This window comes from Aedes aegypti, chromosome 3, assembly GCF_002204515.2.
Source record: "Aedes aegypti strain LVP_AGWG chromosome 3, AaegL5.0 Primary Assembly, whole genome shotgun sequence".
NCBI lineage: Eukaryota > Metazoa > Arthropoda > Insecta > Diptera > Culicidae > Aedes > Aedes aegypti.
In genome coordinates this window covers 365,960,378-365,986,113 of record NC_035109.1, presented here as the reverse complement: position 1 = coordinate 365,986,113, position 25,736 = coordinate 365,960,378, and the positions used below count along the sequence as shown (strand labels likewise).

Genomic DNA, 25,736 nt, shown 5'->3' with positions numbered 1-25,736 from the left:
TAATCTCCTACAATGATCTTAACTTGGAAACATGGGTGGCGGTCCTACTTGCGTTCCAGCTGCGTCTTTGTCATCCGTTGATCGACCGTTGATCCTCAACCTGCACACTCTTTTGTTGATTGACCACCATCCGATCTCATGTTTTTGCATGTCGTTCATCACGATGAAAGCTGTTCCCAGCTCAAGTGTGTCGCGCAGCTCTGGAAGATGGTATGATTACTTCTAAACATTCACATTATTGACATCTTCATGAGTATTTAGCGTTCTTAGCGAAGCATATTCGGAGCCACATGTGATCAGGCGTCGCCAATGGAGCTGACATTGATAGCAAACCGAAATGGTTCTGCTCGAATTATTGGCAGTTTGTTCACAGCAAACAGTCAAACACTACAGTTACTACTAGTTCAAATGATCTCCTTCTCTGAGAAACAATAGCATGCTAGTATAATGTTATTGATTTCAAAGATATTAGTGAGGTAACTGACGCGCGGATTTCCAGCACGCTGAAGCTGTGTACGAGAAGCGAGGTATTTCTTCCAGTGTAGTACAGAATACAACAACACAACCACTGTAATGATAAAACGGATATAGTCTGGAAAATCCTTCCTGAGTAAACCGCCGTTTTATACAAACATATTGCTAAAACACTGGAATAGGATAATACGATTTGATATTTGTGACCTAAAGTGACTTTATATTTTTTTTTTATCTCCGTATGATTTAGGTATTCACATTTCAGCAACTCAAAACGTTCTGAAATCTGTGTCAAATCACAACATTTTTAAAATATTTACAATTAAGATAAAAACATACCTAAGCACATACATAGGCACGAATTCAAAACATTTGCGCAAGTAAATATTATTCAATAGGAACTGTCCAAAACATACCTCTTCTTACACCATTCCAGCACACATAACCTTTTTCTCCCACGACGAATATTTTTGGCCCCATATCAACTTTTTTTGTCTCATTTAGATCTTTCAAATGATATATAAGTCATCCGTGTACATTCCGGGACCAAACTCCATACATTTTTGCCCAATCTCCTTTCTCAAATTCGGACATTACATTATATCTCCTAGTTAAATTGAAGAGAACGAATATTTTAAAAGTGATGGTGAAGGAAAACTAGTAAAACAACATGAATGGAGATGAAACGAATTATGGGGAAAAACTGTGTGATTTTTTATTACTGCCGTTGAATTCTAAGAAAGTGCAGTGCAGGAAATTCAAATCCAAATTTCACTTATCATTCCTGTATTTGAAGCACTGTGAGTCGCATAAATACTTCAATTTGTATAATATATGGTATGTAATTGAATTCTAACATAATTTTCGAAATTTTTGCGCAAATAATCGAATATCGAAACAATTGTCCGGATTTCGATTCAACAGTGTCCGAATTTAAAGACAACACTTGCTGCAGGTGTCCAGATTTAAGGACAAGATATGCTTCATTACTCTACCGATTTTCGTTATAGAATCATTATTTTTCATAGAAAATGTATCTTGTATAAAGCTATTCATTGAGTAATAGAACTTTAATTGTTTACCCATAATACTAAGGCTGATACAAATATTAATTTTCTTTTATGTCACCCCCCTTCAAAAGTACGAAAATTTTGAAGGGGAGAAAAAAAAATTCATCGTTTTTGTGACATCAGTTAGGTTTTTTAAATTTTTAAAATAAAAAAAAAACAGGTAAAATAATGATCTAGAGGACGATTGAAAAGAGTTTAACAACTATCGTTAGAAATGGGAATTCCAAAACAATACTTTTTTTCATTTTAATTTTTTTGTTCCTTATTTATTTTCATCCCCCCCCTCGTACCTTCCAAGTGGTCTCGGACATTAAAGAATATTAATATTTGTATCAGCCTAATTGAAAATGGTATTTAAACATTTGTCGCTGCTTAAGTGTCCGGCTACACGGTAGTGATTCAAAGATTATAATTAGAATAGGCCATGGTTCCTTGAGCGATTTGAGAAAATTTGCCAACAACGAACTTTATCAAACTTACGTACCATTTATTGTGAAAAAAACTGAATCAAACGATTATTAGACTTTTCATCAGTACCGAAAATACCGGTACTCAATGCTTTCCAGTACCGGTATTTCGGTACCAAAAAATAGTCGGTAGTACCGGTATTTTCGGTACCGGTACTCCCGGTACCAAAACCCTAGTGTGATTTGACCCATAATTTATTCATCTTTACCACGCGTAATGAATTAATTAATTTAATAAAAATAAATTAACATACCAACGAACGACTTGAAAATCTGTTTGAAATGTTTGAGCTGAATTTTGTTCCTAATGCTAGAATATTTCAGATGAAACAACCCAATGTAAAATATGTAAACGACTATTATATCAAACGACTTTATGTCAAACGGGGTACTTATCATCATGTCATCTTTTGTTCTGCGACTGACACACCATCCGTCAATATGTTTTGCAAAGTAGGCTGATTTGGTGCAAAAAAATCAATCCGGTCGATTGTGTAAACATAACGGGCCATGTGAAGAAGCATGCTACGATCGGTTTTTGTTTAGATTGGCAAATTGCTCATTTCAAAAGGGAACGGTAGTCACAGGTTTACCCGAAGCAGAATCACAACCAATTTCGCCTACGACGACTCGCAATGGAGACAAACACCTCCTCACGCTTTGCAGTACTATAAATTTTAATCAATACATTATTCGTAGTCATAAAGATTCCTATCACCGCACCTTTCTCGCTCTTAAATGGAAACGTGCAACCATCCGTGAAATGTGATTCCCTTCGGATCACTTCACTTCAGAGCTATAACGAGAGACACCTTTTTGCTAACATCTTGATTTTCTTCGTACGAGTGGGTGCCACGCGCGTTGTGGAAGTGGGAACGTCACGTGATTTATTTGCACAGCAACGTAAATTTTCAAGGTGCTAGCAGCTTTTTTCTTGCGGAGGTGCGATACCGGATTCTACCACCACGTGTATATTGCACAATGTTTGCCCATTCTTACGGTCAAAGTGATGATCTAATCGACAAAGTAAACCATGATTCTTTAATCGGCGAAGCAGTGATGCCAGTTTTACTAATTCTGTTCTGTCTTTTATTATCTACTTTCAGGAATTGAAGGAAAGCTTCAACTATGGCCTGTTTTGCCCGCCCTCCAATGGCAAGGCGGGCAAATTTTTGGACGAGGAACGAAGACTGGGTGACTACCCGTTTAACGGGCCCGTTGGATACCTGGAGGTAAGCATCAGAAATGACAGAATTTAGTTTAAGAGCTTCGAATAACTCTACGCTTTTTGTCAAACGCTTGTCAGTGTTTGATACTTTTTTGATTTCCTTTGACAGTCGTTAATAAAAACAAAAAATTGAGTTCAATATAGGAATGAGACGGTGTTTAAAATGCTGTTCAAGTGAGAGACTTTAATTCTAAAAAAAACTTTAAAATTGCTTGAGATTCGAAAAAGCCATGGCTGTTTGTTGTTCTTGTGTATTAGTTTTTGCATAAATGTTTTAAAAACGTCTGTGCACCATAGTGGGACAAAAGTTCGAAATAGAGGGGCAAAAGTTATAGTTGTAAAAAGATGAAAATTGCCTACAATGTGCATATTACCTCTAAATATAGCGTGCTGATCAGTATATCACGTATGTACGCCTTTTTAATTTATATTTAATCAAGCGTATCATTAGTATCAATCTTTTTCGCATTCGTATATCGTGTGACTGGCACTATGATACTCTATGCCCAGGAAAGTCAAGAAAATTTCCATTATGAAAATATCCTGGATCGACCGGGAATCGAATCCAGACACCTTCAGCATGGCTTTGCTTTGTAGCCGCGAACTCTAACCCCTCGGATAAGGAAGGCTCCTTTCAATCTTTAGTGTTCGGCCCATAATCCCATATCAATAACAAGCCGGGTCATATTCATGGCACTGAACATCGGTATGCCTCTGATATCAATTATTGAACTAAATAAATAATATCATAATTGAATCCAATTGTTTCTGTCATATAAGTGCCAAAGTAAAGTGTGCCTATCACAATTACGCCAAATTAAATACGACTCGCGGAATGCTTCCAATACTCAGCCGCTTTTTATGGTGAAACCCCAATCATCATCAAGCGATCGAATTTCCATCACCTAGCGAAGCACTCCAGAGCTGCGATTAATCCAATTTGCGTCCATTCCATGACACTTCAGCCGATATACCGGCCGTTCAAGCGAATCTCAACTCAAGAAGCCCCTCTGAATGAGGTCAATATCCACTTTGCACAAGCCCATTAAAAGGCGTTTCTGTAGGCTTTCATCGGCTGGCGGCGATTGAATGTTCGTGTGTACAACAATAAATCTTCATTATGTGCAAAAGGTATGCATGAAGGAAGGCCTTAAGAATGCGTTAATCATCCTTACCGTGGCTGCATAAGCTCTTAGATGCATTAATGTCTGATGAGGGCGACGAAAACTGGAAGCACTTGTCCTGGGAGTGAGTGCCTGGCATTCAGCAGATTGTTCCGCAAAATTGGTTTAACCCTTTGTCTGTGTTCTCATCATGCTTTGAGGAATCGTGACACAATTGCATAGAAGTGTATACAAAATATTGACAAGTGTTTTTGAGAACATTAGTTTTTGAAGTTTTATCCGGCTATGCGCCACTGTGCATAGTCCAATTAACCTAACGAACTTCTTTGCTATGCGCCACTGTGCATAGTCCAATTAACCTAACGAACTTCTTTGCTAAAAACAGTGGCTTTCTAGCTGTTCTTCACATTCAGGTTTCGATTCAAACTCCGTACAGTTGCAAATCACGGACACTCTACTTCGTGTGGGAAACATTTAACATGAAAAGATTCAATATTAGCCTTTTAAAAGTTCCCACCTTTAAGTCAACACATATTAAAAATCATAAAAAATACTCAAGACTAAACTTCAACCAAATATGGTTTTCATCATCATGCTCGATAAAATAACCTTTAAGTTTTCAGATAGTGCATAAAATAAGAAAAATATTGCATTTATTAAATATAAATTTTGTATTTTATTTTATTATCACATTTTTCATTTTTTGCCTTCAGCCAATTTGACGGCATAAGAATCAAAGAAATTTAAATTTAAGTTCAATTTCAATCAACGATCATAATAATATTTAAAATAGGGTGCAGAGCTACTTGGGCACTTCCATGATTCACTTTGGCATGTGGGTTTTTCTCGGCAGAATTGTCTGAAACTTTGCAAAAGGAAGCGCTGGAATACGACGCATATTGTGGCCAAGAATAGGATCCGGTTCCCTACATTAGATATATTTTATAATATTAAAAAAACATAAAAACCTCAAAGCCCTTTTCGATAATTTTGGCCGTTATGGAGCCCAACCATCGTGCTCTGTTCTGAGAGAAATACGCATAATTATCGAACAAAATCTAATCTGTTCAAAAGATTTTTGTTATTTGCGTTAATATAAACAAATTGCTCCTAAAATGTTATTCTTTATATCATTTAATATATTTATAGCTCTGACATTGTCTGAAGTAGGCATTGATTTGGTTTGAAAATCAAAGTATGTCATGGAAGGGTATATTAAAAACTGATCATTCTCTACTTAGCTGTCAACTATAATAGATACCAATGATTTCAGGCCATGCATGAAAGCCCACTTAAGTGCGGGTTTTGAAAACTCTTCATGAAGTCAAATGAAGGGGACAAAGATGCGAAAACTAAATAGAAAATCCAGCCAATTATATCAATCAATAAGAAAATTTGATGGTATAAAAAAGAATAACGGCATACAAGGGTTTCTGAATATTAATAGTACCGAAAAATGCTATCAAAGGTGTATAGTAGTTCTATGACCAAATATCGAATATATAATCAACGTTCTGAAACATGATTTTGTAGGACTGAAAAAAGGTACAAACCAAATTGTTGTTGAAATGCACAAAATGCTTCAATCAGTACAGCAGACACCGAAATAAGATTAGTGGTTTGAACGTCTCAGTTTTGAACAGTTCAGATTCTCTTATAAAATTCTGTAAAACACAAGAGAGGACATTCCACAGATTATTTCTAATGATTTTTTTAGATCGTTTCAAATGTACAGTGAACACTAGAGTGATGCAAATTTTGAGCTCCCCTATGCTTATACGATTTATATTATGGTAAATAACATCCTCCCAAAGTTTGAAACGAATCGAAAGAAGTTTGACTGTGCAATTGAAGTTTATATGGAGATTACTATGGAAAACGCCATCATTTTGTGTTCAGCCCTCTATCTCTTCCTCATAATATTTTATGGAAAAGTAAACACAATCTTCTCATGCGGAATCTTTTCAGCTACAACTTTGCCAACGACCACATTTTGATTGGTCGTCAGGATAAATTGTTATTCATCATTACAAAGTGGATTTGCATATAGTATGCTTCACCTACAGTTCAGGTTTAGACTATGTTATCAACAATAACAAATCATCCTTACGTCCCATCAAATTGTGGTCTTCGGTATATTTTGTATAGACTTGTTAATCATTCAGCGACGATTTCTCAAAATTTGAGAGTGATCGGTTTTGTTTTCGATTTTTGGCAGCATCGTAAGTGCGGGAAAGTCAGCAAAATTGGACTGCTTCAAATTCATCAACTATGGTTCACCCTACAAACTTCAAACAGCTGTATCTCAACGCCCAGAAAATCAGAAATCGCATGAAAGTTCACGTTATAACTCGTTTATTCATACTAATTACATCAAACCCGCAAAACACTGTGGACAAACTTGTCAGATTGATGAGTTTCCTCGCATAAAACAATTTTTCTGAGTTCATTTGTACATATTGCTTCGTCCCGTACACTCGTACAAAGTAAGTCGAATCAATCCGTAGTAGCTGTCAAATCAATATTTGTTATCATAAGTTTAGTCGCATAAGATCATAGGTTAGTTCGGTAAAATATTTATACACTCGCATTGTATGTTATTATTCATCACATAATATATGCACGCATATCACCTCCACTTTTGTATGTAGAAGACCTTTTTGCGACATCTTATAAGTGAAATTTTGCACATACAAAGCCTCCAGGTCATTTCGTTATACGTACATTTTGGTTGTCTGGGCGAAATCATAACCGATTTAAGCTCAATAGGCTACATTTGAAAGCGTAGTCTTAAGCCTTAGACTTGGCTATAATAACATAAATTTCAACATATTAAGTTGTTATGTGCAGCAAAAAATGATGTTTGCGATCTTTTTTCAAAATTTTGATAAATTTTAAAAACTTCGTCCGTCCTATGTGAAGTGTTTCGAGAAAATGAGACACTCACTGTGTGGTATTGATCCGCATTGTTGGAACCCTATGCTTTCTGTGGCGTTCTGATTACTCTTAGCGACAAACTACTGGTCATACTACCCGATCTTGAATCAGGCAATCAAGTAGGCATGGCACAAACCATCGACTGACTCTTCAAGTAACGTCACAAGCAGGGTGTCATGCTTTTGATGGTGCTCCCGTTTGCCCACTCCAATTCCAAACTCCACATTTGGCGAATCCTGCCAGTTACGAAAAAAATATCGAGCGTTTCCACGGAACCATAATAATTATCTGTGAGCAAACGGGAGTGCCTAGTATTTTTCTGATGGTGCATACAAATTATTAATATTTGGAATAAAGAAAAGTGATCCGTGTTTTGAATAAAAGAAAAAAAAGTGACTAGAAGTGTGGTTAAAATCATCCGGAGATCATCCGGAGTGCCATTAAATGAATTGAGCACCATTGGCGCAGTGTTTGAGAATGGCAGCCAATACTCTCACCCCGGGTAGGCAAAACCGATTAGTCGGAATGTGGTAGCTGATTTCTGTAAGTAAAACAATGTTTTCCCGTATATGTGTAAGAAAACAGATTGTAGTTAATTTTTGTTTTCAAAATCTATACAGTAAATGTTTTGTTTAACCATTTTCTGAAAAGCAAGTGAAAACAAATCGCCAAGCAAAAAAAAACGCAACACGTACGCGTGCGTACAAGCGGCCTACTTGGATGAGTACGCACAACGCACATAATGCGTTGAATGTATGGAGATGCGAGACAAAAAAAAACAAAACTGGAAGATCAAGCCGTTTGAGTACCTTGGTATGGAAGAGTTGTTTCTGGTCAAATGAGCTACAATTTGCATAAATAACATATACTATACACAAAAATACGCACTATACGCAAAACTGTCCCAAGCGCCCGTTTAATTATTTTTTCAAGAAAAAACTTTTCAATTTGTACTTTTATTACTCATAATGATGTAAGAAGTTATTTGCAAACATGTCTCTTCTCACTCGTAGCTGCAAAAGTGACTTAAACGCCTTGGAGCAAAAAAAAATTGAATAAAATCTTGGGAATTGTATTTGAAAAAAAAAAACATTATTTTAAGCATAAAATTGCTCTGGTGTAATGTCTGGTTGAACCCAGACCACATAGCGTCACAAGATTTTCGGATTTTTATCATAAACAACTCATTTTCATACTTGTGCTGGTTAAGGAGTATACCTAAAAATAGTTCAAAATCTCAAAGAGTTGCAAGGAGTTGCAGCTGTACTTTACTGACCTCTCATAGGACACTCTAAGAAACATGTCTGAGCGTGATTTAGGGTGGAACTCGTTGGCACTTTTTTAGAATCGATAATCAAAGTTACATGTTAGTACTTCATAAGTTTGATTTCATAGCCAACTCAACGTGCCGATTTCTCATATTGAAAGTTAACATTAGTGTTCTTATCACATTAAAATACTTTACGAACTTTCAGCCATGTTCTCTTTTAGATTTTGATTGAATAGACTATCGTTAGCCAACATTATTGTGTATGATGGGGCTTCGTAACCGAGCAGTAAGTGTCATCAGACAGCCAATTGCATCGTGCCTTCGAGGGTGTGTTCGATTCCTGCTTTAGTCATTGAAACTTGTCGTAAGGAATGCAATGCTTCTCGACTGTGTCATTGTGTAATTTTAAGTTATACAGTATGTGCAGCTAAAGGGCTGCAGACGATGTCCATGTATTTTATTATAATATTTCTTCGTTCCCATACGTATTTCGAAAATAAAAAAAAAAAGTAGAATTTTAAAAAAAAGTCAATATTTTCCTTTTTTTTTAATTATACAAACAGTTTATGATACTGATATTTACAATTACGTGGTCATGCTGTTGTGTTCTGAATACAAAACTAAAAAAGAAAAATAAATACGTACTCGCTTTTTGTACACAGCCATTTGCGCAACAAACTTAGTATTGAAAAAAAAATGTTGAAAGTTTTTCAGGTAGTTTATCAAAAGCAATAAAGCTATATTCAAATAAAAAAAACAGTGAATGTGTAAATGTTTAGAAAACTCTCACATTATATGCAAAAAAAAAGTTTAATAGTAAAAATAGAAAAAAAAATTGTTAAGATCAAGTATGGGAAAGTATGTCCTAATTTTATTATCGCGACAAAACAAATAACAGATGTATTATCATGTATAACCAAAGTCAGTATTAAGTCTTTTCGAAAAGAAACCGTTTGGTATAATATTTTGGTCTAACATGTCTGACAAAAAGTGTGGAAAAATAAATACTTGTTTTTTAGTACATATCCATTTGAGCAACAAACGTTGGATTAAAAAGTGTGTTGCAGATATTTCAGTTAGTTTACCAACACAATAAAGCAATATTGAAAACAATATAGTAAATGTGAAAATGTTTAAGAACACACATGATATGAAAAAAAACAAATCGGCTGAAAAGTGTAAATAGAATGTCATGATTTTATTATTGTGACGAGTAGTCATTGCTTCTGAAAAATGTGTTGTTCAAATTGCTGTTGAGACTGGTGGTCGCAAATATGTTCTTAGCATGTGTTGTAGACGTTGAAACCACGAATGGTGATCGACAATTAGTTATTAGCATGCGTTGTAGACGTTGCTAGTGCGACTGGTGGTCGAAAATTCGTATCATGCAATGGTGGTGTACACTTGCTACCGCGACTGGTGGTCGTAAATATGTTCCTAGCATGTGTTGTAGACGTTGCTAGTGCGACTGGTGGTCGAAAATTCGTATCAAGCAATGGTGGTGTACACTTGCTACCGCGACTGGTGGTCGTAAATATGTTCCTAGCATGTGTTGTAGACGTTGCTAGTGCGACTGGTGGTCGAAAATTCGTATCAAGCAATGGTGGTGTACACTTGCTACCGCGACTGGTGGTCGTAAATATGTTCTTAGCATGTGTTGTAGACGTTGAAACCGCGACTAGTGGTCGTCAATTAGTTATTACCATACGTTGTTGACTTTGCTAGCGCGACTGGTGGTCGAAAATTCGTCCCAAGCAATGGTGGTGTACACTTGCTTTCGCGACTGGTGGTCGCAAATATATTCCTAGCATGTGTTGTATACGTTGCTAGTGTGACTGGTGGTCGATAATTCGTATCAAGCAATGGTGGTATACTCTTGCTACCATGACTGGTGGTCACAATTATGTTCCTAGCATGTGCTGTTAATGTTGCTAGCGCGACTGGTGGTCGCAAAATTCATCACAAGCAATAGTGCTACCGTGACTGGTGGTCGCATAATTATTCCTAGCATGTTTTGTTGACGTTGCTAGCGCGACTGGTGGTCGTGAATGTATCCAAAGAATATAAAATGTAAGGCCAATGATGTAGTTACTTGAATTTACTATCAAATAGATCAAGATATGATAAACTAAAATAAGTAAGAAAATGAAACATTGATTCGAGTGAGTATTTTCGTGAAATTACTGCGGATTATGCCTATGAAGATGGAAGTCAAACGCTGACTTTACTCTGTTGAACATCCTTTGCTATCCATAGTAGCAATGTCCAAAATTAGTTCGTCTTCGAGGGATAGTAATCCGTCTGAATCGCGTCAAGAAAGTGGGCGAAGGGCGAAACGAATGAAATGACCTTTAACCGATAAAACCTTTTGGACGCCGATCTGATACTGTGGGTACCATATAGCGGAACAATATTGTAAAGTTGCATGTACAAATAAAGTATAAAAAGATTTAAGTCAGTATACAAGTCCTTAGCGTTGCGATATATATTTTCCAAAGTCCTAGAATTATTCAAGATTACTAAGGACATATAATGCATGAGTGTTAGTTGGAAATTCAGAATAATGCCCACGTGATCCTTCACGTGATTAACTCGTAGAAGTATTTTTCCAAACAACTAGTAGTTAAAATAGACAGGCTATTTTCTCCGAGAGAACGATAAAACAGTACTTTTTACATGATTTCTCTACTATGCGATTCAAACTACACCATCCAGCAAAGACTTAATCATTTTGCAGAGTCAGATCACGACAGATAGAGATATATATTTCGATATAGTTTTGTATTAGCTAAGTCGTGGAGGTTTAATTTATAGTCGTCATCAGTTGAAATGACGAAATATATTTGATATCTAGTAAAGCGGTTGAATAACTAGCATTGCCTGCCCTGACCTTTTGAATCTGGTCAATTACAAAGTAGCAATTAAAAGTATCGGTTATCGGTATGCTTTTCTCTCCAATTCAAACAAAGTCGTCAACAAAGTATCAATTATTCAAAAAATATTGAAACAATAAAAAAATATGTTATTTCAAATAAAAAAAACAATCCTATATGCTTTTGTGACAAAGGAAAGAGATGCTGATTTGAGACAATAATCATGTTTTTCAAAAAAAAAAATAATAATAATAATAAATAAAAAAAAATCCTGAGAAGAGGGAGAATGTGTGGTATTGATCCGCATTGTTGGAACCCTATGCTTTCTGTGGCGTTCTGATTACTCTTAGCGACAAACTACTGGTCATACTACCCGATCTTGAGTCAGGCAATCAAGTAGGCATAGCACAAACCATCGACTGACTCTTCAAGTAACGTCACAAGCAGGGTGTCATGCTTTTGATGGTGCTCCCGTTTGCCCACTCCAATTCCAAACTCTACACTCACTATGAAGCAGCAAATCTTCCATACTTGCTAACTTGCAATAGTTTTTCTTGCCTCTGAAAGAGGTGAAAATTCCATTTTCATTTTTCATTATAATTTATCTATTTTATCATTCAAATCTGTATAATGTGTCATAACTCGTTTAAAACTTTACTGAAATTACTACAAGGAACTTAAACATGTATCTGTAGTTTAGGTTTATACCCAATTTTCTGCATTATAACCTTTTTTTTGTAATAAAAGCCTTTTTATTCGATTGAATGAAATAACTTAATTCTGACAAATTTCACTAGAAAATCAAATTTTCATATTTGAAAGTTATTTCCAACGGGATGATATCAGGTATCCAAGATACTTGATAGATTATCAAGCGATTTGGGAAATGTTTGAGGTTTCGTCTAACCTTTGTATGAAGGGCCGCCACTGTGCATCGTTCAATCAACCAAAAAATATATTGAAAATTGCTAGAAAAAATGTTTATTTCACACTGCAAATAAAAATAATTATGCAAAATTGAATTTAAGATTTATGCATTTCCTCAAATTTTCTTTGAATCACACAGTGAACAATCAGTAAAATCTGTAAAGCTAAAGGCTCGGTGAAATAAACCCAAACCATTTGCAAAACTAATACAACTAAATCCGTAACGAATTTATCGATTGGCCTTCCGGTCAGAAAACAAACTATCATGCTACTAGCGGTGTGAAAAAGTTAATATAAATAAGGCCCATTATCTGACAGCTTTTGATTCAACAAAAAAAAAATCGTGTTCGATTGAATTAAACTAATTTCAATGATTTGACTTCACTGAAAAGAAGTGTTATTCTTTCGGAAAAATTCAAAGTCCTATATCATTTTAAATTGCTTCGTTTTTATTTATGTTTATGTTTATAAATGTTGTTGTTTTTTAAGGATATGTTTCAAATAATTGAACCATGAACGAAGAGAAAAAAATTTGAACTTACTATTTTATTGCTGACCAACCGCTGGCTTGAGGTTCACAACATAAGTTTCTGATAATTTGCAACAAAAATCGACAATTTTCTGTAAAACTTTCACTCTTTATCTAATCTATGCCAATGTGCTAAAAATATGGATCAATTGAGTAACTCATGTTATAAGCACAAACTTCCCAGAAATTTAATTAATTAAGTTAATTTAATTATCAGTCGAGATATTTGTCCAAAAATAACAAACATTCGGAGTGCTTGAATAAATAATGGCTTCTGCTTCTTTCAGTTTTTCTTCCTCTGGTTTTAAAATTATCGCTTTTGAGGTTCTGCAACATATTTTGCTATAGAACTCTAAAGGCCTAACAATTGTCTAGTGAAACTTTTTCTCCACACCAGCCAGGTCTTCGAAATGTCAAAGGATCAGATTTAAAACTAGTTCTTTTAGTTGAATTCATTTTAAATTATCAGTACATATAAAAATTTCTAAAAATATTTTACCGTTTTTTCTTGTTAAAAAAGTGGGTGTTTGCGATTTTCTGTCCGTTTGACGAAATTAATATTTCAACGTCATTTTTTATCTCTTCCGACAAACAAATCTTTAGTTTATGTTTAGATGTATCTGATTTCAAAGTTATCATTGTTTGAATTCTACAAGTTTAGTTCGTCACAGTCCCCATATTAAAATCTACGAAACACTGGAATGAACCACAATTTCCATAAAGAAAGTTAATCTGTACCCTAGCGATAATTCCAACCCAGTCGGCAATCACTGGTATAGTCGAATTATTACTAATTATTACTATTATTTATTATTATTAATTAACTATTAAGTAAGGTGAGATAAATGCATCAATAGAGTGGTCAAAAAAGTGCTTGCTCCACACCGCTCATTCGATTTTAGATCAACAGCTGATGAATGTATCTCACAGCAAACAGTATGACCGATTGAATGAATTGATTGCTTTTCACTTAGTAATTCCCATGAAAACTTTGAAGGGCTTGTGCAGTCCCAGTTTTCATCCGAATGAGCTCAAATTTTGAAAGTAATTTGATCTAAAATCGAATGAGCGGTGTGGAACAAAAACGATTTTTTGAATCAGTCTAATGCATCAACATATGTGGCTTTGTATCTTCCTTACCTAAACCTAATTTGCTTTTGTGAATTCTTCATTTTTATGAAGAAAAAAACCATAAGATTGGGAATTGAAACACATTCAAATAGGTTAGTAATATGAACAAAAGGGGCATATCTATCTATCTATATAAATAAAAATAGAATGCTGTTTGTATGTCACGAGTCGGCTTGAGAACGGGACGACCGATTCGAACAATTCTTTCACTTTTGTTTTCCTCAAACGCCCCAGCGTATTTGTGTGGAATAGTATTTTTGAAAGTTAAGAAAACGGAAAATGCAAATTTGACATAAACTTCGGGATTATTTTTTACGGCTAAGTCTCTGGGCAATACATCATCTGCCGGGACAGCTAGTTGTTAATCAATATGCACTTTGTAAACAAACCCCTGTCGAAGTAAATATAAAGTGTCATGAATAGAAACCGCCCTATTGGCACAATTGAGGGGGTTAGACGCAAAGGGGTGTAAGTGACAAAAACCTAGTTTTGAGAAAATCGACTTTTAAGTATTTTTCAGCAATTTTGCATTCCATACTAATTGTATGAGCCAATTTTTTTCCTAGTTGACGAACAAATTACCCAAAAATACCGTTGAAAAGCTTGAAGTAGAATATTTTATTATATTCAATCAAAAAACCGACCAAAAGGCCACATCCTTTTGCGTTCGGGCTCCTCGAATAAAAACCGGGAAAATTTTGAAAACTATAACGGGAACCCCGGGAATTTCAAAATGGATATTTGGTTGCCACCCTGATAAAATATATTGTACCTGCCACACGTTACACGAATGCGAAAATGGCAACTTTGGCCAAGAAAGCTCTCAGTTAATAACTATGTAGGTGCTCATAAGAACACTAAGCTGAGAAGCATGCCCTGTCCTAGTGAGGACGTAATACCAAGAAGAAGAAGAAGAAGTATAATCTATAAAAGATAAATATCAAATGGTATTTGTATGTCACGAAATGGCTTGAAAACGAGACATCAGATTTACCATATTGTTGCACAGTTAGGTTTTTGAAGAGTTCCGACGTGTTTGTGATTACAAAAAAAAAATCAAAGCAAAAAGTTAGAAAAACAGGAGACCAATCTTTTTTAGTTAAATTTTGTGATTAACTATCCCACTTTAGAATTTTCTAATATTCTTCACGATTTGAGTTTGGAGTCAACATGACCCTTAGGCACAGATAACGTTACTTTTCTTCGGCACAGACAGTAGGTAAAAGACCCCATGACTGAGCAAGCCATGCTAGCGAAGCTTTCCTTCGAACAAAAGGCCTACTGGGATAGATGAAAGCAAGTGCAAAATCATTAAGATCGAATGAAAGGCAAATCACGACAACGGCCACGATATAAAAGATTTTTAATGCGACTCGAGGCCCCGATTGGCCATGCTCGGTACACAACGACTCAACTAGCTTTCTGACTCTCTCTGATTCCCTTTCTACGATCAGGGTTTTTTGATCCGCGCCGACTCCAATCCAACGGCTGTAATTAATTCTATTTCTAATTTTAATGAGCTTTTTTTTCTCCCGCTTTCTTCCAGCTCAAGTACAAGCGCCGGGTGTACAAGATGCTGAATCTGGACGAGCGACAACTGAAGGCCCTCCATACCCGGGCCAATCTGCGGCGCTTTCTGGAGTGCATCAACGGGGGTCACGTGGAAAAGGTTGCCAAGATGTGTGCCAAAGGGCTGGACCCGAACTTCCACTGTCAGGAAACGGGCGAAACCCCGCTGACGATTGCCACCGGGACGAAGAAGCCCAACAAACTGCTGATTGCCCTGGTCAACGGAGGTGCCCTGCTCGACTACCGGACGCGAGATGGAGCCACCGCTCTGCACCGGGCCGTCGAGCGGGACAGTCTCGAGGCGGTTAGGTAAGTGTTCCGAAACGTGCATTCGAATGCTGATACAAATGTCAAATCTTACTCAAATCGTTCAAATATCCTAATTAATTTACAAAAACATGATTTTTGAAAGAAATTTAAATATTTCGACTACTGTGCACTTGGTGACGGGCTGTTTGCTGTGGGAAGTATTGTTTACTTGCCGTGTCATAAAATGTTGCTTTTCGCATAAACAGCAAAATTGGCAGGTTTTTTTTTTACTTCTATCTACCGACCTCATGTCGCGTGTTGAAGTAACGGTTTTACTGCTGTCGAGTCGTTGTCTACGACAGCACATTCTGTAGCAACAACAACAAGCAGGGTGAAGTGTGACAGCTCCAAGAATTTAACGCGAGAGAATTTATTAACATGTCGTATGTTAAATAAATAATCGAATTCGCGTCTGGTTAGCCGGCATCTCGGAGACGTCGCCATGGTAGCCAGCCGGCAGGCAACACGGGGTCCCACTCCTCAAAGGTTACTGCGTTTGACTTTTTTATTTTATTTTTTTATTTATTTATTCAATTATACTTGTAGAGTAAGGGATCACCCTTATAAAAATTCTACAATCGGATTTTTCGTTGCTCACACCACATTCTATCCAATTCATACAAATCTATATCGTAATATGATTTAATTACAAAAGACAACAATCAAAAACATGATATCCCCGTTAAACAATTCATCTAACTTAAACTAATTCCCTTCATTTAGCCAGCTCATGCACTCAGCTCGGAATCTTGATAGTGAAGAAATAGATTTAATATCTGTTGGAAGCTGATTCCAAAGATTAATTGCACGTACGAAAAAAGTATTGCTATAATGAGAGGAGTTATGATGTATAAGTATATAGTTTCGAACTCTAGCACTTCTGAAAGACTGTAACTTGTCAACTAAGTATTGTGGACCATGATTAATAATTTTAAATAAGGTGATATAGCATCGTAATCTGAAGAATCTATAAAACGCACAACCCAACAATTGCCGTTGAAATTCAGTTACATTAGAGTATCTAGATAAATTGAATACCCATCTAACGCAATGGTTTAGTGAAACTCTCAGTCGACCAAAGTCTGCTGCTGATGCATTCAAAACTAATTCTGAACCATATGAAAAATGCGGTAACAAAAGTGATTTGAATAACATTAATTTGGTTGAAACAGGTAGCATATTTGCAGTGAGTCGTAAGTGTCGTAAGCCTGCATAGATTTTCCCACATTGTGCATTTATTTGACAATCCCACTCAAGATTAGACTGAAAAATCACGCCAAGATTGCAAGCTTTATCAACATAATCTATTTTGTCACCGTTAATGACTAAATCAGGTAAAGTTGCACGAATTTGTCGACGAGAGATGAACATAGCTTTAGTTTTTGTTGAGTTTATAGGAAGTAAATTACTTGAAGACCATTTAGAAAGTCTCTCCAGATCATAGTTAATGAGTTGTGCTAAATCATATGTGTTATAATCAGTGGAACAAATGTAAAGCTGCACATCGTCTGCAAACATGTGAATTGAGCAGTTCTTCAGAATTGATGGTAAATCGTTTATAAACAACGAAAACAACAGAGGACCCAAAACGGATCCTTGAGGAACACCTGACAAAATAAAAATTGTGTTAGACAGACTTCCATCTAGTTCTACTACTTGAGTGCGTTGACATAAATATGATTTTATCAGTAAAGCAGCATCGCGGCTAAAGTTGAATTGATGTGATAATTTATGCAGGAGTTTAGCATGTGAGACTCTATCAAAGGCTTTAGAGAAGTCTATTAAAAGCAGAAAAGCAACACCTTTTTTGTCAATACATTGATGAATATCATCATGAACCTTTAGGAGCGCTGATGTGGTACTGTGCCCAGACCTGAACCCAGACTGGTAAGGACTGAGCAGACTGAACCGTTGAATATATTCTTGAATTTGAGTCTTAACGATTTTCTCAAAAACTTTGGACAGCGAACACAAAATACTTATTGGGCGAAGATTATTCAGATCAGATCCGGCAGGCTTCTTGCGTATCGGAATTACTTTTGCAGCCTTCCAAGCGCGAGGAAACTTGGTACTTGAAATAAATAAATTAAAAAGATACGTTAAAGGAGTGATGATGAAAGGTAAAATAATCTTTATGAATTTTAACGGGATCCCATCTAAACCAATTGCATCGGAAGAAATTGAGAATATAGAATTCGCAACCTCCAATTCACTGCAAGGTGTGAAAGTAAAGCCACTAGAATTGGAAGGAGGTATTGAAGGATGTGTAGAATCACGTGTGAAGTTTTCACCGAAAAATACTTTGGAATGATGAAATTTAGCGCTACTGTTAGAACTTCCAGTGACATTGAGGCGCTTGAGTTTCACCCAGAGTTCTTTACTTGAAATCGCGGATTCCAAGTTCGAAGACATGTAGTTCGACTTTGCTGTATTAATTAGTTGGGTTACTTTATTGCGTAGTCTTTTAAACTGAAGATGGTCTAGTAAATTTTTGCTACGAATCCATTCACGGTAAGCAACATCTCTAGCGATCATAGCATTTAAAATATCGTTATTGAACCATGGTGCATTATTTTTATGACGAGGAGCCCGCAATGGAACTAAATTGTCAAAAAGCTGAATTATAACACTGTTGAAGAAATCAAGAGCCGTATCAGAATCTGTAATACTATACAGCAAGGACCAATCTATGCCGTTTAAATAGTGTTGTAACGAGGGATAATCTATTCGACTATAGTCTCTGATCATTCTAGGGTTATCATTTCTGTAACGCAATACATTGAGAGATGAGAAAATTATATCATGATGAGAGAAAGTTGGGGCTAACACTTGATTAAAATTGAGAACAAAATTTATGTCATTTGTTATAAGCAAATCAATTAATGAGCTGCCCCCAGGATAAAAGTGAGTAGGTTCTGTATTAACGCAAAACATTCCAAAGTTATCTAGTACTTCACAAAAACGAGTTGTTTTGGGACAATTTTTCTTTAAGTTTGTGTTGAAATCACCTATTAGAACAATTTTCTCATAATCAAGCGATAGTTCGGAGAGTTTCTGATCAATTAGATAAGAGCAGTCAACATCCGGAGGAGAATAAATTACACCAAGCAGAAGTTTATCCTCACTGACTCGTACCTCAATAAATAAATGTTCAGTACGATCAACACTAGCATGACCAGACAGCATAGCTGAGTTATCAAGAACTCTGCAGTTAAGACCAGATTTATAATAAATACAGATCCCGCCACCTCGATCAGTCATACGGTCATTTCTTAATATACTGTAACCTTCGACGGCAACTGTTGAATCAGTTATGTTTTCATTTAGCCATGTTTCCGTTACGCATATTAAATCAACTTTACTGTTAGCAAAACAACGTTTAAATTCATCGAGCTTACTTAATTGACGAGCACAGAGACTTTGAGCATTCAAATGGCAAAGATTTAGGCAATCATCGCGTAGGGCAACATTCATAACGGCACGTGGAATATCGGCAATACTACTTTGCGTACGTGCAATATTGGTAGTATGACTAACCGGCATCATCGAAGGGTAATAACAAGAACGATCGTGAGAGCATAAGCTGGGGAACTGAAGGGAACACTAAATCTAATAATGGGATAACATGCATTTCAAATTCATTTATATTCATACTAATCTTATTTCAACTTATTAGAATGTGGTTTTTGATCGCAAATTCAGTTGTATAACTACTAAAAGCTACCGCAGGTACAGTGATACAGGTGTGCAAAACATGGTGACAACAGCAACAACATCCACAGCAGCAACAACACCCACAGCAGCAACAACAGCAGCATCAGGTCAGCACCGATGATCACCGGCAGATGAAGAAATACTTTTAGGAAGGAAGGCAGCATGGAATCGGTAGGAAAGGAGTCAAGGATGTAACATTGACAGGAATACAAAGAATTCATAAAGGATAGGGTTAGTTTCGTCCTCCAAAAATCTTCAACTGATCCAAGCTGAAAACCGGCTGAGCAGGAACATCCTCGAGTGGCTTCACATAAACGGTACCGTCCTTAGTGAACACGTTCTGAAGATGACCATTACGTTTGAGTTTCAGTGCAGCACCCTTGATGTTGCGAGTAGATTCAGTGAGGTTTTCGTTGATAAAAATACGCTTATCAGTATCGAAGCCAAGATGAAGTAGGCTTAGATTTTTTGATGCGAAATAACGATGGAAAAATTCATCTTTGGATGCTCTGAACGCAAATTGTAACAGGATCGGCGGCGTAGAACCAGCAGCAATAGGAATACGAGCCAGACGTTTGGTGAAAACAGGAGGAACATCCGAGTCATTGTAGCCAAGAGTTGTAGCTATTTCCCGCAGGATTTCATCTGTTTTTTCCGTGGGCCTGTACGGTACACCAGTGAGAATCAGATCATTTGATCTCAGTATTTTACCGGCGTTATCCTTGGACCGTCGCACTTGCTCTGCAGTTTTTTCGTGTGATTCACACAAACTATTGAAGTCCCGTGCATAATCGACCTTAAGTTGGTTTACCTCGTCACGCAGAGTGGAGATTTCAGTAACAAGGGCTGCATTGCTGGACTCGATCTTGTTCTCAATTTTCGCATTCCCTTCGTCGATCATCTGCTTAATGCGAACCAATAGTTGATCAAAGCTCTCCACATCGTTTTCAGTACGGTCTAAATCCTCTCGTGAGCGCTTTTTGTTTTGATTATCATTACTGGTTGACCCCAGTGGGACGGCAAGTGTTGGTCTGTCTTTACTCATTTTAGTGTGAGCCGCACGAGTGAGTGCTCTATTTGTGTTCATCCAAGTGAGTGGATATGGTTTAGTACACGTAGTTTAGTACACAACACAATATGAGAGTCTCAATATGGAAGATGAAAAGTTTATGCCAGGAATTGTGATAATAACTTTCACTTTTCTCACATTACTAGTGCAGGATGGAATCAGCTATCTTGTCGTATAGAAAGGAGTTCGAGTAAAGAAGCACTACATCGGTGAAAAACGTAGCATGGAATCACATTACATGCCAAAAACTTCAACTGAACTGCGACCACGAACAACTCACGTTCTACCGCTTACCATCACTCAGAACTTTGAAGCGTAGGTCGAGTCGATTCATTCATCGATTGAAATGAGCCTGGTCGGGCACGCTTCAATGCGATGCAGTTGGAGCTGTTGCCGTTCACAAGATAGGGGGGCATGGCCCAATACGCACTGACGACGGGGTCACTATCGGCACCCATCGTTAGAATTCCAATTTTATGTCACTGATCGCTAGTTTTCGATAAAACTTAAGGGTGGTCCTTTCGGTTTTCTCAATTTGGTGGACCCTCGTATGCCAGCTGGCTAAACAGTTTGCGAAAAAGCCCATTTTTTGATAAATCTTGGGTATTTCTTCACGTGATATGTCTCATATTTCTCTTGAAACACATATCAAACTTAGTGGCATCGTATAGAGAAAGGATATAGCTTTCATTTGAAGTTAAAAACATTTTGGCGGCCATTTTGAATTTGGCCGCCATCTTGAATTTTGTTAGAAAAATCGATTTTTCACCATTAGCGCACCGTTGGTTTGTATGAGAATGAGAATGAATTTCATGAGGATCTTGAAATTTGAACGAAAAAACTGGTTTTTCATTTTCGATGATTGCTAATGATTGAGTCTTAAGATATTCCGATGTTCCTTAGGGCACCGACATTCTCCATATAAAGTGTCTTTGGTGGCCATTTTTTTACATCAATTTATCAGAAAAAAAGCCTAAGAAAATGAGGAGCTACTCTGAAAAAATCATTAGTATTTAGTATTAAGGTTTAGTATTCTAGGAGATATCTGAAAATAAAGTTTTTTGAAACTTTCAAAATCTTTATTTGGCCAACATGGTACCAGACACATGAATGCTCATTACTCAAAGACTGCTACACCAAAGTTTTTTGAGAACGAAAAAATGGTGCTAAAACGTTCAAAAACAAAAAAGTTATTGCGAATGCAATATATTTCCTTGGTTTAAAAATGGTTTTAAAAAATCCTCTACTAGAGGGGTTAACGCTACGGAAAAATACTTATGGAGGGGTATAGTTGCTGACTCTTTAGAACTTACCAAATGACGTTCTACCCGTCATCTACCCGTCATCCTGAAACAGGTACATGTTTGAACCAACTTTTCGACACGATTTGAGCTAAGTTGTCACTTAGAGGGGCATGTTGGACCACTTTATCTTACTAATGAAAACAAATGTAGGATGATTAGCAGTTAGGGTGCGGATGAGGGGGATGAAATGGTGCGGCAATGTCGGGCCTTACAGCGATCGATGGCGACGTGCCATGGCAGGTCCAATAAATTACCGATCAATTGTGGCGGTGCTGCACTTTTCAACTACTTCTGAGACCAGTAGCGTAGTTAACCGAGCAGAAAAACACGGCAAACGCTCGAAGTAGATGCACAATGATGCAACCCCCTTTGTTCAAAGGGGGCGAAAATCAGAGTCCTACTCTGATTTTCACTTTGTTGTTTGGAGGAACTAAGATTACGGCAGATTTCGGTTGTTCTACTTTTCTCCGAATGTGGGTTGCCCGAATGTCGTTTTCCGAGATCCAGTTCCCCGAATATCGCGTTTCCTCGAAAAGCCCAGTTCCAAGAAAAGCTTTTAGCACTCATTATTGACAAAACTTTTCGAATTCATGATGGTGAGTAAAGCGGTCATCTGTTGTGCACACTTCTTTACTTTTTTCGGGAAAACGAGTCACTCGGGAAAAAAAAGTAATAAAACTTAGTCTTCATAGTTGATATTGATACGGAGAAGTATCATTATATGCGCTTACATGCAGCAAGCATGCTGATACTTTTTCAGCTACATCACTGCAATACCAACTGATTTTCTTCAATTTGGAATTGTGGCATGATACAGCAACAATCATCAACGACGTATACAAATTTCAATTACGAAAGTAGGCCGTCATTAAAAAGATGAGCTAAAATTTGACCCACTGTTTTTATCTTGAAGTACACAATATTACTTGACCAGTAGTATTCCGGAGACATTTTTAGATATAAAGAGTACCAATTATTACTATAGTACCCATTATAGCAATAGTGGGAACAAAAAGAGATTTTTCTTATTGTTCCACTAGAATATAATGACTAATATTCACAGGAATGATACAACTATTTATTTTTGATGATAACTAGACCTTGATAAGAACGTTCGAGCAATACACTTCGAAAAATGTACCTTTGAAAATCTTGCCTCACACATATTTCACCTTCTTTGCTAAAGGACATCCGTTACAAAGTTCACGTTTTTATCCAGCAAAACCACTTTTACTGATGAATGTATGTTGCTCAGTGGGAAGAAATGGACAAATTTAGCTGGTGAGCGATCAAATTTACCGTTCTGAGTTGGAAATCGTGTTATATACACTATGGTGATAATTGGTACAAGGAATGTATAAGAACCCAATTATGGCGATACTCTGGAAGCTGTTTGTTTATATTTTTTGACCAATGAAATCAAAGAAGTAAAAGTTTTTAATGAGTGACTTCCATGACGAGACAGTTCAGTCAGGTATTATCTTCAAGTTTTGTGGTCAATTACCAAGATTTTTCAATCACACGTATGATATGTTCGCACGGCAGCTGCTGACTTCATGGTTGAATAGGGTTTTTCAACGATGTTCAATTTTTTAATTTTCGCTGTTCTTCCATCAAAATTGTTAACCGTAAAGCAATTGTGAGTTCATTAATGCTCTTTTGCTTCATATTTTGAAGTTTCACAACATTTCGAAAATGCATTTGCTCTCATGAACCCATTGCGATTAATTGGTTTAATATCAATTTGACGCAACATTCCTGGGAAATTTTAAAATCAATCACTTCAATACTTATTAGCGTTGCATTAGCAATCGCTCTAGATGGCATTTTAGTAGATTACCTGCAAATAATTGATAGCCCATAATTGGAACACTTTCATATCAAATGCTGAGAACACTATTGCTATATTTGGTACATAGACAACGATTTTTTAAGCCCATTACAAGATGCTTTAAGTCGATTTAGTACTAAAACTGTTTAATTTATCTGTTTCGCAAGGCTTCAAACTAGTTATTTACATCAACAAGTCATGTAAAAAACCGGTTTAAAATCTTATTTAATTCCTATGACCTATTGCATCAATAATTGGTACACCTACCCTAGGTCGTCTACATAACCCTTTTTGAGATTTTAGCTATTCTACAACAAAACGGATTTATGCAAAACATCCGTTATGCCAAACGTCATTTTCAAAATTATGATAAAGTATCATCTTGCTTGCTACACAATATATGAATGCAAAAGCGGTAATTTCTGCATAGATGTCTCTCAGTAAATGATTATGGAGGAGAACATGGAACACAAGACTGATGAACATAGTTTTCCTAAAGTATCAACTCTTTCAGATGAGAAAATCGAACTGCTGTAGCACCGAGCAACATGCTTGGAAAATATACTGATAAGATCTTGACCAGATTACTTTCAGAACTGTAGCTGAATATTAGTAACATTCTCTGTCATATCTATCAGAGATTCGTGGTAGTTTTCACACCAGGTTCATACCGAGTTTCTACGAAACCTTGGAGGTTTTCTTGCATAATATTCACTGGATCTGGTTATTGCCTGAATCCTGGAGTACTAATCAGCCGATTTACGGAGAATTTCCCAATGATCTCCTGGCCAAAGTATTGGTATCTGGATCCCTCGACAAGATTGATTGTTTCATGTTTTATTACTGTTTTTCCCACCATTGATCATGTAAGATTAAAGTTTTTGGAGTTTTCAGATTTTACAAAATTTTTAGCCCAGGAACCTAGGTGACATATTTGGCTAGTTTTAGTGGATTCCTGCTCATATATGTACTTGGTAGAAAACTATAATTAACTTTGGTATAACCCTGAAGAGATTCTTCACTGATTTTTGTTATTACTCCTTGTGGAAATGTAACTAGATTTCCACAGAAAATCTTCGGCGGTTGTAACTCAATTTTTTACATGATTTCTGACGGATTCCAGACGTGATATGTGACCAGATCTTGAAATGTGAATGGAAATGAATTTCCAAAGCATTCTTAAGATATTATTAAAAAATTTCTTGAAAAATTCCTGTATCACTACAAGCCATTTTTTATGTAATCAAGCAAAGCATTCCTGCATGGTTTAAAATTTGGACCAATTATTTTTTTATGCTACAAGCTTGACACATTTCTGATTTCAAATATCTGTAAAACCAAGCCAAATGTGTTAAGCGGTCTTGATGAACACCAGTGTCCAAACGTTATCACTGGATTTGAACCGATAATTTCTATATTTTCTATATATTTGAAACCAAGCACCTGTAGATCAATAAAAAAAAAATAAAAAAAAAACGAATATTGTTGTTATTTTTATATAAACCGACAATTTGATATGAATTTGATCATTTGACATTTCGAAGTCATTAGCAGGTGTGGAGCAAATAGTTTTTTTTGAGAATAATTAGGCATTTAGAGTTATTTATGAAAAAATAAAGAACCACATAAGCGATCATATCCGTTCGCGCGCGCTGTCTACTTCGATCCCATTCAGTTTATGCTCATAACATGAATATCTCAACTATTTCACATTGGCTTATTGACATCGATAGGGCAAAGCAAAATCATCAAAAAGCTGGCAAAAGTTTGGGAGAAATTGTTTTATCGTTGTTGCAAATGGTCAGAAAATCATGTTGCGAACCACTTGGAAGAGGTTTGTACAATGCTTAGCCAAAAATGGTTAATTAGCAAAGAAAGATCTTAGTTCTTGTTCTTCTTTTTGGCATTAA

General features: G+C 36.4%; 1 protein-coding gene across 4 annotated transcripts in view; it reads left to right on the top strand.

The window, feature by feature from the left end:
• Positions 1-25,736, top strand: part of LOC5564594 (SH3 and multiple ankyrin repeat domains protein 1) — a 477,542-nt gene that overhangs the window by 391,069 nt on the left and 60,737 nt on the right. For 3 of the 4 annotated variants that reach the window (XM_021849067.1, XM_021849069.1, XM_021849066.1), the window contains 2 exons: positions 3,118-3,243; positions 15,577-15,908. In XM_021849067.1, coding sequence (XP_021704759.1) covers positions 3,118-3,243; positions 15,577-15,908 — 458 coding nt within the window. Of the gene's footprint in view, positions 1-2,977; positions 3,038-3,117; positions 3,244-15,576; positions 15,909-25,736 lie in introns of those variants that run through there. The other variant, XM_021849068.1, reaches the window with a different exon arrangement.